We start from the raw sequence: 15767 nt of genomic DNA, 5'->3' as shown, positions 1-15767 counted from the left end.
TTTCTGTTTTATATTACCTTATCCAAATTATGAAGAAATACAGAGTAATTACATGAGATGATGAATCTAAAATCATTCATAGTGAAACTGTGCAGTGTTAGGTCACCAAACAGTACTGCTTTGACTGTGGGCCTGGGTCCAATAATCAAGATGCGTCAGAATTTATGCTGATGACATTTTTATTACAGAATTGGGCAACGTCTGGTTAAGTGTTTCAGGTAAGTGATACACAAACCAGATTTCAGTTAACTCACTGGAAAATTTCAAAGGTATTTGCAAAGAGTACAGGTACGAAAACCTTAAGTAAGTTCAAATTGTTCGGGTAGCTGTAGTATTTTTGATGTCATGTGAAGCAACGTAAAAGCTTAATCTGTTTGAGTCCTGAGCTAAGCCACCTCTGCTAGATTTTAGCAGATTCTTTCCAACATTATATTTTTTGAAGTGACAGGCTGCTTTTCAGAACAGTGTAGACTGACAGATAAATATTGGATTTCATCTGAAAAGCAGAAAGCCAAAATCAAGAATCTGAGTGACAAAAAAATGTCTTCTAAAGATTAAGAAACTAGTCAAGGTCTGATGGCAGTGCATGTAGCTAGAAATTTAAAAGCTTTCAATTCAAATTCAATTTAAATTCAAAATTTAAAGCTAAGAGAAAAAGTAATGTTTAGATCCTAAATATTTGCACATAACAGCCAAAGAACTGTCTTACTATTTAAATCGCAAATTCCTCCTTCCAAAATATTTTATTGCCCACATCTAAACAGAAGTTTCAAGAGTTGCAGTTGAAGTTCATATATGTAGTATTCAGGAAAACTAATGTATTTTACATTTACTTTTGTGACTTAGCTCTCCACATGTGTCACTGTTTTCAGTCTTAAAACCAAGCAAACTGAATAACAACCCAAATGTCAAACAAGGACTCTAGTTTGGAGAAGTGTTGTCCTTTATCTTCTGATTTGTTGATGCATTTCCCATCTTATTCTGACTACTTCTTGATTTGACCTTGCTGGAGAAAATTTTGCAATAACTTTACGGCATTGCAAGAAAGCACTTTTCTTCCTATGGTTGTTAAATCTCCATTGGTCCTGTAGCTGCTAGGCTGAAATGGATAGGATTGGATTCAATTTGTGCAAATATATTGTTGTTTTGTAATGTTTCCGAATGTTTAAGGCTAACTAGTATTTCTTAAAGATTGTCTGAAATTAAATCTTTTGTTTAAAGATTCCCTTACAATGTAGAGCAGAAAAAGTGATTTAGTAAAGCTTGTTCTGAGTCCCCAAAGACAGCTGATTTAAACCTGATCCTAGTCATAAAAACTCTTTACAATGTTATTTAAAAGTACAGTAAGTAGAAGAGAACATCAGGAATGTAAAAGTGAGTATTTTTCATTACTTCTCAACAAAATTATTCTTTTCCTGGTATTGGTTCTCTTAGGCAGTTAAGTGGAACTGTGAGTCACAGTTTGTGTTTCTATTGAGATGATTTACATATTCCTCACTTGCTGTGGCAGTGGTACTCATAGTGAATATAGACTGGTCATTTCAGTTTTTCCATCTGAAAATACTTCACAGAAGTATTGTGAGAGGAACTTACTGGAGAATATAGCTATATTATGACCTTTACCATAGTGACAAAGTTTTCTTACCATTTATGAAAAGGTGTGACCACTTTACTGAATCTATGTCTTTGAAACAAGGTGATGGTTATTACTGGGCCGTGTTCTGTGTCTGAATTATTTACAGAGTATTACTGAATGTAATGGAAAGACAGAGTCAGAGCAGTTCTGTAAACAACTGCATGTTATGCATTAATTTTTTAATGCTATTTTCTTACCGGAGTTAAGTAAGTTTCAGTGCAAGGCACAGCGCAAGACCGTGAGAATCCTACAATTGCATGTTTGAAACAGGGATTGGATGAAATTCAGAACATTTCTAGGGTTGGGAAAATAGAAGGGACCAGAGGCTGCTTGAAATAACTGTGATGTGCCTGATGTAGTGGTTGTAGTAATTGCAAATTGAATCTCTTTTTATTCCAGTTGGTCTAGAAAACACCAATTCAGCACATGATTTTAGAAGAACCTTGGATATAAATTCTGTACCATATACTCATGGTCTGTCTGCTGAAGTCCATTTTACTGCATATTTTATTTCTTTAGAGTACCATTACATTTTGTGTATAAAGTCAAGCATTGCTTGAATGTGAGAAAATTAATTCAACAGTCTGGCAGCAATTTTGTAGTACTTGGTTTACTGTCCTTGGAAGTTTAATAATCAGAAGTCTTCTGGAGGCTTTTCAGTGTTGTAAAAACTTTGTTGTGTGGTCTAGCCTGTAGATAAAGGAACAGCCAGTTGATCATGTTGAAAACATTAAGTGAGATATTCCAGCAAGTAACAATGTACTCCACGCATTAAGCTTCAGTGCCACTGTCTTCAGAAACCTCTACCACTCAGGTTTTATAGGGTTTCGGACATTGTTCTGTAAATCAGCAATATTAATGCACTTGTTCAGACCAACTTAGCTAATCTGACTATATAAAAGTTTGTGCTGTGTCAATATAGAAACTTAAAAACTCTATAATAATGCTTCATTTTCCAGATTGTATCATGTTATATTTTGTAAAAGAAGAGCTGTTGGGGGCAAGATAGGAGAGTAGAAGGTTAAAAGGAAACAGGATATGTACAGTAGTTGCCAAATCTTTGAAAGATATAAAGTGTGTCTTGCAAATTTGTTAATGGAAAGAAAACAGGGCCTGTTACTTAATTTGAGAACACTGCAGTTGCTGCTAGAATTTAGTGAAAAAAAACAGAAATTCTTGCAGTTGGACAGGGCTAACTTAACTGTATTCTACCATGACAAATACTACTGAGTTAGTGTTTGATATTAAAAACATCTATTGCCTCATCTGGGATAACAAGCCTTTGCACCATATCCAAGAAAAAAGTTGCAGTCTTTAAAAAAAAATTATTAAAATAAGTTCTAATTCAAAATTGCACTGTGTTGTCACATTATAATTTGAAGCATGGATTGACATTGCTTTTGTACTTCAAGGAGAAGCCACAAGAACTCATATACCAGAGTTCATAATAAAAAGTTTTACTAGATTTGTAAAAATGTTTCTGTTTTCAAATCATGTTGATCCCAATGTAGAAGAAGTTATAAATAGGTTGTATTGTTCTTGCTGAAGTAATTCACAAGTGTCAAGAACATTTGTGGGACTCCATGTTTTATTAGTCTCATTTTTATGCCAAAAATAGTACTAGAAGAGATCTGAATTATCTCTTTGTTTCTCCTTCTTCACCCTTAGATGGCAGAAACAACTTGAGATGACTTATGTTTTAGTTGCATTTAATCTCCCTCGTGTGGATTTTGGATGCTCATAATTAGTGTTCAGGTCCTACTTACATTACTTTGTTGATTGCTTTTCACTGACAGTGTCTGTAGAATTTGTTTTGGCTTGAAAGGAAAACCTGTGGCAATCAGATTTCCCCTAGACCTACTGAACTTAAGTTTAATTTCTTAAGAATTTTCACAGTGCTGGCTAAGGGTTTCTTGGTTAATAAAGTGTTGACTTCCTATGAACTCCTGTTGTGGTGAGGTGCCTCATAGTCTCTTCCACTCTAAACTAAAACCAAACTGAGATATGGAGCCTTTTGGAAAAGACTGTGTGGAGACATAATTATTGATTATGGCACAGTAAATTGTTAGTGAATGTAAAGTTACACTGGAATATCTTTAAATGTGGACAGGAAGTAGGCTGTGTTGAATTGAGTAAGTGAACTAAGCAGATTATGTATATGAGATCCTTAATTTATAAATATCAAACTAAGGTTTAATAAGGTTATGCTAAGGTTCTAAGGTTTTTCTTATTGGTTGCTTTTAGTCAGTAATTAAGTTTATTTGTACATTGAGTATGCTGTGAAAGACACAGTGCACCATGTTTCAATACGCACTGTGATCTAACTGCTGTCAGAAACATTACTTCATCTGCTCAGGAATTAATATAAGCCTTTAAGATAATTTCTTCATCCAGGATTATGGACAAAAGATCTCTAGCAGACCTCAGTAATTTGAGAAGTTGCCTCTCACCAGTGATTTTGTTATCAAAAGACACCGTTAGCTGGGTCTTTCTAACCAATTATTTAGGAAAGATACTTGAGTTTATTACACAGTTGCAAGTCTGGGTGCTGAGGGGGATATCCGCAGAACCATCACACCTCTGGGTCGCAAACCTGGGTTTTTATGTACTTACTAAAAATATATTTCACCTATGTAATACTTATGAATTACAGATAACTGCCAATTGTGAAAGATTTGGTTTCTGTTACGGTTGTTTAAAGCTGAGAAAGGATTTTTGGAAAACCAGATAGAATCTTTTCTAAAAGGGAGCAATTATCAGTACTATCTCTACAACTTCTTTCTAATATTAGTTTTGTATTTTAAAAGGGTGTTACTGAGATAGAAGATTAATTTGCTGTAAGTAGTTTGCTGTATATATTAATTCCCTCCCATCGCAGAAGTATCTGTAGGGTTTTTTTTTCATTTTTAATACATGATATCAAAAAATGCCTACACCATAGGATGTCTGGTGTCAAAAAATGGGACAGAGACTGTGATGTTGCTCTATACAGATGTGTGCTTAGCTCACAGCAGTTACCAGCAATTCTGTAGATCTTTTGGTACATATATTCCAACAACTATGCTTTATGATATGTCAGGCTCTATTTTTAATTTAATGAGTAAGGCTCATTTTCTTGTGCTTCTAGAAGGTTTCTTTTAATTCTTGATATGTCTGTAACTGTATCTTTCCTACTTCATGCTTTTCAGATGCTGATGTGAAGAAAGAAATGTTTATTTTATTTGGGTTTCTAATTATTTATAACTCTTTCTAAAAATTTTCCTCCTTTCATGATGATATATTAGGGAAAAGAGAATACTTCTGTTTAACTGTTACTTCTTGAATTACACTGCATCATACGTCATATAGCATTGGATGCTGAAAATAGTCAAGTAAATACTTGTTGAAAAATATGTTGAAAGTATTCAAGTAAAATGAAAATTCTATTTTAAACATATTAAAATTTTCCTTTTTTATAAAGAAGCAAGACAATCTATCTGCCTTTTTTCATTTTATTTCCAGATAACATTTTTTAAAAGGAGCCACCATATGACCAGAGTTCTTTTTGAGTCATTTTGTCAAGAAAGCTTCTAAGTGTCTACTTTAGTTCTTTCAGTGAACAGCATTGTTTTCAGTAGTAGCATGCAGCTATGTTCATAAAGCATATAACAAAAATGCTGACATTTTTGCCCATTGTCAGACTGTTTGGGTTATTGTTCTAGTAAATAAGCTTCTCTGTTTTATCACTTGTTCTCTAATGTGAAATATGTAAGTATTTATTTTTGGTATTTGAGGGCTCTTTAAATTTTTTAATATGTTTGGTATGGGTAGTTTCTAGGTTACTTTATTGATTTTAATATAGTTTGATTTTATGTGGAGTTTCAGATCTAGATTCTTCAAACCCTGTGCCTTGTCCCGTAAATGTGTTTGTTTCAGAGTCAGGTAAGATGTTCAGGAAACTCATAGTGTAATAAACTGGAAAAATAGATGCATGGGCATCTATGAATATTTGTATGTACACGTACATACACATTTGCACACACTTAAAGCATCTGTTAGGAAGAAAGTTAAGTGCGATATTTTCATTAATTTAAATATTGAAACTGCTTGTGCTTGTGTTATTACCTAGTACCTGCAATCATGCTAGTTGACAACAAATTCCACATTAAATTATTATTTTCTTCAAGCTCTCTTTTTGTTTAAGGTTTTAAGTTATTGTTTGGAACTCCTGATTGTGAACAAGTGTTAATAATAGAATGATGGTTTTGGCCTGAGTGAAAAAGTTAAAGGTGATTTTGTTTGAATTTACCATATGGATGTAGAAATAACCATATAAGAAACTTTGCTGTCTTGCTTGGTGGCATAACTACTTGATTTGAGAAATGTGTATGATTTGTGAACTCTTATACTGTAGGCAGTAGAGCACTTCCTTACCTTCACAGAGATTTAGATTTTTTGTTATATCTGTTTGCATATAGCACAGCTGCATGTGAAGTGCATTACAGGAAGTTGTTTGCCTTCTAAAAACGTTAGGTATTGCCACAGGCAAAGAAAACAAATCAATCTAATTTCCTTGATAAATTCAATAAGTTCAGTCAGGGATTTCTAGATACTACTTGTGGTTTCCGGGTATTTTTTTACTATTACATACAGATATCCCAGATCCTAATGTGTGGTTCTTTAGAGTGTTAGAGAAACAAATCTTGCAGGTAAGAGGCTCTGTTTCTTATGTTTGTGTCTTAAGTTCTGGATTTCACTTCTTTCAGAAGAGTGGTGTCAATGTTACTTTTATGACTTAGATTTTTAGGTTCTGTATTATTGAAACTGTAGTGGGCTTTTTCTTCTTTTTTTTTTTTTTTCCTTCCACTCCACACAAAAGATTGCACAGGTACTTGTTCAGTGCTTGCTTCTGCTGTCTAGTTCTGATTCATCATGTTTATGTGACTTATTGAAAACCATCTGTTAGCTGCAGTTTAACTTACACATCTGTATGTAATTTAGTTTTATTAATAAAGTACCATGAACAGCATTATGAAGCTTTTCTCTTTTAATCTTACAAGGAAAAAAATCATTATCTAAAAAAGCAATCACAAAGAAGAGGAAAGGTGTCAGAAAGTCTACCATACCAGAATTTCAGGTAAATTATTTTATTTTTTGTTTTAGACACTTGAAATCTGAATATCTGTGAAATAAATCCTTTAGTTTCTGGTAGAGACCTTGGAAATACTGAAGCTTCTTCTAGTTTTTAAGGCTTAAACTGATATTTTTGGAAGTACATTTCACCTTCTCATGGTAGAAAATATTTTACCATTTTTATGAAGTGCAGCTGAAACACTATTTTCAGTATTGTTTATGATCCCAGATATATCTGTTACAGTATAAAACCTGTAAAAACTAGGACTTGTTAAAGATATTTTTATGGTAGATATAACTGTTTGGGTTAAAATTACTTGATTTTGTATGAGGTGTGACAATGTGGTTCTTGAATTGAAATCTGGCTTAGTTCACTGAAGGACTTCCAAAAACTTTACAGGCAACTGTGCTTACCCTGCTTGCAACTGTTGTTCCTTATCAGCATGTGATTTCTAGGCCTCTAGGACCTCTTAGGCTACAGAAAGTAACAAGAGTATTAATTATGCTAATATGGTTTTGTGGTACTGTAGTAGAAGTGTTACAATACTTCAATTCTAAGTTGCTCTCTATGTATGCAAGGCTGCTTGGATTAAAGTTCTCCTTTGTCTGTCTTTTTTTTTTTTCCTTCAGAAAGCAGTCTGTGCGAGTTTGGCCAGTAGGCTTGCATTGAATCATGGCTGTTTTGTAATACCCTCACCCTGAATCAGTTGATCCCATCATGATCATGTGTTTCAGATGGAGCTAGTAGAATTTCTTGTGTTAAAATTGGGTAGTAACAGTTAATGTTGAGAGATGACTGATATTTAAGTGCACACTGACTTTATTTATATTGTAATGGTGATAACTAAAATGTTTTCTAATAGCTCCAGAAAACAGGTACGTGTCTAATTTGTTTTTTTCAAAGCACTTTGTGTGCATGCCATTGATATATCCAGTTAGTTTAGAAAAAATTTCTTGCATAATTAAATAGCTGCATTTAAGCAGTCTATTAAAACTTAACCCAATCTTTTAGCTTTAGTAGATAAAACGTATGTATATCTATCTAAATGTATACTTCTGTAAAACCTTATATTAAAATGTGGCAAAATACTTTTGACTCTTTTGGTCAAAGCTAGGACTCATACCTGTTTTAGGTCAGGTTCAAACTGATTAGTATTCAGCAGTTTATTCTTATGAGGGAGCGTTTTAACAACTTGACTCATTCAAGCGGTATGACTGTAAGAAGAATTTGCAAATATTAAACATTTTATATTTGGAATAATACTAAGGCTTCTGAGAATCTAGTAATTTATGCTTTAATATACTCTTCCCCACATACACAAATGGCCAAATTTTATGAAATTATGTAAGTAGTTGAAGGTACAAGTATATTTTTTAAACATTTAGAAAACGGCTTAGAACTTGCAGGCCCTGTGAGATATGATGGAGGGCATAACCACAAGAATATTGCTGTTCATGTCTATATATCAGGTCTTTTGGAGTGCAAGTTAATAAATTAAGAAGAATAATATGCTTCATGTGCCTGTAGCCTACAAATGTAAAAAAAACCACAAACCCAACCAGCAGGCACTTTAGTTTATAAGATTATGTTCTGTACTTAAGTATGGATCTTCTGAAAATCATGACTTGGCTTTAAAGCTGAGTAAATGAGTATTAATAAGTCTTTCAATATGTGCAGTGACACAAATCAAATCAATTATTAGTGAAAATTCAGAAGGTAATAGTGCTACTTAATCTAATATTTAGAATACCATTTTTATAATATATAGCTCAAGCCTGCTTTGAACAAAATCCCCAAAGCCCTGCAAACAACAAAACAAACTCAAATCAAAAGCAGATGCAAATTAAATTCTTTTTACCAAATAAAGATGCACAAAAACCAAGTCCTGGTTTTAATATTTTGAGCATTATTGGAGAAGTGGGTTTACAGCTTCATAGATCATTATTTAGTTGTCTCTTGCTTATTCTGAGCTTCTTGTTACTGTTGCTCATTAACATTTTAAATAAATTAATGGTAGTTATAGTGCTGTACAGAAGAGACACTAATGTGTTTTGGGGTTTTTTCCCAGTTAGAGAGTACATTTAGTGTTCCACTTAGTCTTTTCTCCTTTCACTTCATGTACATTCACACACAGCTGTATAGACCTACATGTATGATAATTAAGGAGAAAAGGAATATGCGTGCTCTTTTTGAGTGTGTCTTTAAGAATTTTGGTTTTATCATCTATGGTCTATATTAAATGCAGATCTCAAGAGGGGCGATTTCGACGTTTTCCACATGTAGATGTCAGTGATAAAAGAGCAGCTTCATAGGAAATACAATTATAATTAACATTATAATATATTACACAAATAACTTGAAATAAAGTGTGAGACCCTGTTGAAGTGCGTTAAAATTCTGCAAAAATTTTGTCTGTAGTTAAGGGGGCAAGGAAAGGGCATCAGTGGTCTGGGAAATACACTGGGTTCTATAATGCTAAAGAGTTCATTTATGTGTTGATTACAGGAGAGTCCCAAGTTGGAATGAAGCTTGAGCCCCTGTCTTCCCTTAAAAATTCAGGGCAGATTTTTTTTGTCTTTCTTCCTTGAAGTCCTAGGAGTCAATGAGGGTCTTTGAGAGATTACTGAGATCTGAGGTTGCATTATAACATGAAAGTTGAACACTGAATTTGAAATTTTACTGAATATCTGAAGCTTCCACTTCAATTGAAACATAATTGGTATACAAATGAAAAACGGGATGCTTATTGCCTATGATAAATAAGTCCCTATGTAGTAAGTACTGTGCCAGATGTGATGGTGATTTTTTTGCAGGTAACGTGTACACAACTAATGAGACTACATTAGTGTGAACATTTACAGGCTGAATCTTTAAGCCACTATGCTGTGTTCTGGAGAGTAGGAGCTAATCTTTCATTCTATCTGATAATTCAAAATGGAAACATTTTTTCACTTCATATTATTTTCTTCATGATAGGTGATTAGAAGGCATGTTCTTCAAGAACCATGTGTGAAACTACCAGTAAGCTATCAAAATGTGACAAAATTATTAGATTGTAACATTAATATCTTTTTTTTTGCCTTCATGTTAACTTATCCATGAAAACATGCATAACAATTAGAAGTCAGTGTTGTTTGTAGAAAACTGAATCCCTAAGTTCCACCAATTACTAGCCATAAGCAAAGAACCCTGAAATAGAAATAAGAATCTCATTGGGAGAAATAGCATCTAGAGTCCATACCAAAATGTATAAAGTACACTACACTTTGTTATTTTCATCACTGTTCTTTTTGTTCTTCCTTCAAAACACTGGCTTCATTCTCTAAGATAGGAAAAGCTGAACACATGAGAGAAGTTTCAGAATTAGCTTTTTCCCAGTCAGTGTGCGTCTTTATTTTGTCATCTCAAATCATACTGTGAATTAAAAAATCAAAGTTTTTTCTTGAACCCTTTTTATAGTGCTTTTCAGTTCAGTATTGGAGTATTTAAAATGCTAAACTAATTTGACTATGAATCCTCCAAGCTCAGCTGCTGTTGCTTTCCTTATGTTATCAGTAGGTAATTGACACACAGTTATGACCCTCAAATGTACATCTCATATGATCAAAATTATCACTTAGAGATTTGATTACTCTTGCCTCTCAGCCCCAGCCCCAAGGCAATTAAACTTGATTTATTTGCATTGTTTTTCACAATTACGTAGTTTGGATTGGTCTAGTAGAAGAAAATAAAAAGTAACAATGGACTTTCATAACTGAGTTGTCAGGTATATAGTAAAAAAATGGATTATGGTTGTGTAGGGAAAACCTTTATCCATGCCTTTATTGACTTTTGTCAAGGACTTTGTGATGTACTTTTTTGCTTAATAATATAGTGTCATGGATTTCTTCACAGGCCAGACAGAGCCAATATTTGGCTTCAGTTTATATTTTTGGTATTTGGGACTACTTTAAGTGCAAGATATGCATTTTGAACCTAATTACCCATACTGTTACCCATAGTCATTTTGTTTTCTGCGTTAAGAAAGATATCTTACACAAGTAAATTTTGCATACACAGACTGTGGCAAGACACTGCCAATTTCCTTATTAATTTGTTGTTCTAAACTTAATAGATGTGAAAAAGGTAAACTTTGATTTGAGTCACTCAATTTCCTCAATGCTGCAAATGTACACAATGTTATGAAAATAATGGCACATGTGCACTTGAGGTTTCTGAAATTTGCTTTGCTAAAAGTGTTCAGTGTTTTAATAGAGACTAGAAAAAGTGCTTCTTCTAATATGAATTTCCTGAAAATCAAAAACTGCACCTGAATTTGAAGTAAAAATATGTTGCTATAAACTACTGTTTTGGTAAAAATACTTAGCAGTTGTTTGATTAAAACATTTTCATGAGGGTGTGTTTTGTACGAGTTTTTTTATTTAATTTTCTTAAATTATTGCTACATGTTTTCAGTAGAAAGGAAAACATGTCCACCTAAGGGTGTTCAGAAGAAGCAAGTCTTATTACAACATAATCCAAAAAAACCTAACATCTTAATAATTACTAGTTCTTTAAGTCTTAACTTGCCCTAGGTGATGGTAAGAGAAAATATACAGATCACCTTTGTTTGACAATTTTTTCAAGAAAATAGCATCCATTTTCTGAAAGGAAAAATTATAAAAAGCTGATTTCTAAAGACAAGAATTAGAAGAATATAATATTTTCTCAAAACATACATTAAGTAGGTAGATATGGTAGATGACTAAGTTTCCAGAATAATCAAGGTTGGAAGAGGCCTTCAATATCATCCAGTCTGACCGTCCACCCTGTCACCCTGAAACTGCTAAACCACATGCCTCTTGAACATATGCAGGGATGGAATACTCAGTGTAAGCATATAAAGCTATGGTCAGGAAAAGTTGTACCAAGTGTAATATGTTATAAACACAGCATACTACAAAGTTAGTATACTTATTTTGCCAGGGAATTGTTTGGTACTAAAGCTGTTCTAAGTCATCACTGTACTTGAGAGAAATTTGGTAGTTGTCATTCACAGAAGTTTTAAGAAAATACCTAAATTTTGAAATGGAAGCTTACAGATATGGTTTATGTCTGAAGAATAAGAGTATTTTCTACTTAGATTTTCCTTTTCTCAGCAAGTCATGATTTTTGTTTGGGTTTTTTTTTATGCTTGAAGGTACTATAAGGAAATACAAATCAAATGGTGGCACTAAGTAATAATGTGCTTTTAAATTTTATGTAATATCACTGTACATTTTCCAAGTCCCACATCACCAAGTGTTTGTGTTCATTTGTTTTTTAGCTTATTTGCACTAATCTTGATGAACTCAGGGAGTTAATCACAAAGATTGAGAATGAACTCAAAGATCTGGAGGACATTAAAAAGAAATCGGTATGTGACATTAAAAGCTTTCTCTTGTATTGATATGAAACAGTGTCAGTTACTTGCTGAGGCCTGTCAAATGAACTTTTTATGCTCTTCAGTAACTGCATGAAACATCCTAAGGTTGATACCTGGGGACTGTAATCTTAATCTTTCCTGTGTATAAAAACATGTTATTGATGTTTTTATAATTAGTGAATTCAGTACCTGTGTTAGCACTTCTCCACGCCAAAACAAAATATAGATAGTGGTAATACCTTAGAATGAGTAGTTCATCTCCATTAAACATGTGACTGTTTTGCCCTGAGGGCAAGTTCTTACCAGCAAATAATTACAGGATAGAATTCTCATATCTGCCTATGCAGTGTTGATCAGAATTTCTAGTGACCTAAAATTCTTAATTCCTCTTTTTTGCATGTGTTATTAAAATTTACTTTCTTTAATATTTATTGAAGGAGTTTGTACCAGAAAGCGTGCTGTCTGGCTTTTGATAAGAGATTGAGATACAGATTTTACCAATATACACTGGATCACTGAGTCTGTGCAACTGAAAACCTCAAAGGACTAACAGACAAGAGAAATCAGCATGCCTTTTGTAGAAGGCAGTGATTCTTATTAAAATGGTAGATGAGTTTAAATACATGAATAGTACTCTACAGAACTCTTACTACTTTTTTCATTGTAGTTCTGTTTATTGAACCTTTGGTAGGCACTTCTATGGTGGCATTTCTTATGAAGAAGTAGTAGTTAGAAGTGTTGATTTTTCTGTTAGAAATCAGGCTGCTTTTGATTCAAGGGAAAATTTATAGTCTCATGAAGAATCAATATATTCTGAAGTTATTTCAATAGGGGAAAGAGCTGCGGTAGAAGAGAGACAAATAAGTTAGGATTCTATAAGACAAGTATCATTGTAATTAGCATAGTTGTTAAGGTAGGCAAAGGAATAATACCAGCCTAATCTTGAAATAATTTTGTAGTTGCTAAATTGTAAACTGGTTTTAGCATAAGAATGCCAAGAAGTTATCAGAAGGGCTATGTCAGCAATAGGATAACAAGCCCAAAATTAGAGTATATATATGCTAAAATAGCATATAGAGTATATTGATATGCTACAGAATATCAATAATCTTAGTGTAGGTGAGATTTTCAGTCTGCTATTAAAACTGTAGGAACATGACTTCTTCAAGGGTAGACAAATGCTAAATATGTCATAATTGCACTTTAAACTGAAATCTGATAATGTCATTATCTAAGTAAGTTGCATGACTTCAGCAGGAATACTATGTTTAGTTCTAATTACACCATCTTAAAAAACCCAAACAGTTAAGTACAGGGAATTAAGATACAATTCATTCAGCATTCAGTAGTTGTGAGGTAAGGATAATATTTTGTTGTGTCTTTATAGACCTATCAAATCATGATTCTGTGTCTCTAAACACTTGTGTTGTTAGAAACTTGATGTAAAGAGGAAGGGTTAGGATTAATTGCTGAAGAAGTGGTTACGGGGAAACAGTGAAGTGAGATACTGGTATTGAAAAAATATTTATCAGGAAAGTATTATATTTACCTTTCAAACATTCAAATAGAAAAGTGTTAAATTAGGTAAATAGTCATAAATTTGAACTTCTTAAAATGAAGTTTTGCTTTGTAAGGAAAGTCTTTAGGATTTCATTTTTGAAGTCTAACACCATGTGTCATTATGTTTGATGTCTGAAAAACTGGAGAAAATGCAGACTTTCATTCTTCAGCTCTAACCAAATGACAGTGACAGTATCAGAAGCATACAGAAATGAGTTTGTCCTGTTTTTGAAGTGCATCTTCTGTTAAGTAAAACAATTTTCTAATTTGATAATGGAAGTTTGACCTAATGTGAAAGTCTATTTTAATGATAGCACTTACATGCTGTTCATTGACTTCTTTCTTGTTTTAAGTGAAAGATGGTGATGTTCTTACTGCTTCATGGTAATTTAATATTGATTTTTGTTTGCAATAACGACCTGCATGAAGCCACAGGAGTCTTTCTTCTTCACAACTGACCTCCTTGGTAATTTCAGTTGTAGTAGTTGCTAGCACATGCTGCTGAGAAAAACCTTCAAGGCAAGCTTTACTGTTATATTAAATACTAACATATTTTAGAAGTACAGGTTATTTTACTTTAAATTAAGACTTTCAAGTATAATCTTTTCTTAGTTGTAACCTCCCTTTTGTTACCTTGAAGACCATTCTAGAGTACGTAAAAGGAATTCCTTCTCCAGAACTTGGAAGTATTGGAGACTATAATGAAAGAGCTGAGCTGCAGGGCCTTTTTAGTATGAATAAACTTACACTGTTTTCCCTCATTTTTTGTAGGTAGTTGGACTGGTTGTATCTGATACTTTTCACAGCATCAACTTGAGACAACAAATGACATGACAGATTTTTGTTTGGCAAATTAAAATAAAATCAGAATAGGGTTATGTAATAGAAAGTAATGGATAATTTTAAGTTTGGGCATTTCAACAAGTTTCTTTTAAAACAATGAAATAATAAACGTGTTGGAAAGTATTCTCACTGTTTGGTTGATTAAAACAGTTTGGTTTTCTACTTTTGTACTCCTGTATTGTCTTTTAAATTAGCTATGAGTAGTATTTTTCCTTTCAAAAAGCCTTGCGCTTTTTCTTGATTCCTGGTGAGTTTGTTATACATGAGATTTGCTTTGTGCTAGTTTGCTGTGTCTGTTTAGAGTAGAAAATTAAATTTGACCTAAGTTCTTTGATTTTGAAGAGTTCAACTCTGTTCTTGAACTCTAGACGCAGTTCTGTAGCGATGCTGTAATTTCACGTATGCTTTCAACTGACATAAGCCACAACTGCTGCCAAATAAATAGTTCCTACTCCCTGTGTCTCTGGAAGCTTCTGTTTTCTGTGCCATCCCCTGTTAGAGGCTAGCAAAATCTGTTGTTCTGTTGCATGGTGAGAGTTAGATTGTGATAAACCTAACTACTTATTTGTGCCGGTGAATTGTTTGTAAGCCAGACCAGTTTTCTAATGCAGTTTATGATGGGGTTGCACAAATACCTGTGCTTGTATTCTGCTACAGGTTAAGTGGTTGTTGTAAGAACAGAAATGTCCATCTGCAGGCAAAAGAAAATGGGACTGATTTTGAAGTTGTATGTGATATTGTTATCGGGGTGCTCTAAAAAGTCTATTCCTTCAGCTGCTGAACAATCCCTCTCCTTACCACATATTATGTATCCAGAGGGAGAGGAGAAATCAGTCAGGTTTGCTATTGTATCTGACTTAAACATTAGGAAATAAAGGAAGGAAATATAAATACAAGGAAATAATGTGAAAAGTGCAGAAAGGGAACTTAAAGGACTTAAAGTTTAATGATCTGTGCTAGTAAAAGGCTGATACCCTAAGGAATGTCTAAGCTAGAATGTCTTCCAGCTCTTGTCTATTGCTTAGGACATGTGAAAATGCATCCATTAATTTTAAAAACTGGAGTAAGGGTTGAATCGATAGAAAAAGCCCAGAATTTACAGCAATAAAAATTAGATACTAGTAGAAATTAGATCTCTTGTTGCAAATACTTACATAAATAAGGTGTGGGTAAAATTACAAGTAGTCAGTAAAGCAGAAGTGGGAGAAGAT

The 15767-nt window shown here is 33.4% G+C and overlaps 1 protein-coding gene across 1 annotated transcript in view; it reads left to right on the top strand.

Annotated features, from left to right (window-relative positions):
- Positions 1-15767, top strand: part of BRD10 (bromodomain containing 10) — a 52060-nt gene that overhangs the window by 11456 nt on the left and 24837 nt on the right. Inside the window, exons 4-5 of the mRNA XM_064402963.1 lie at positions 6676-6752; positions 12055-12144. Coding sequence (XP_064259033.1) covers positions 6676-6752; positions 12055-12144 — 167 coding nt within the window. The remainder of the gene's footprint in view (positions 1-6675; positions 6753-12054; positions 12145-15767) is intronic.

This window comes from Passer domesticus, chromosome Z (assembly GCF_036417665.1).
Source record: "Passer domesticus isolate bPasDom1 chromosome Z, bPasDom1.hap1, whole genome shotgun sequence".
Classification (NCBI taxonomy): domain Eukaryota; kingdom Metazoa; phylum Chordata; class Aves; order Passeriformes; family Passeridae; genus Passer; species Passer domesticus.
The sequence above is the reverse complement of the archived record's forward strand: the minus strand, read 5'-3'. Positions and strand labels throughout refer to the sequence as shown.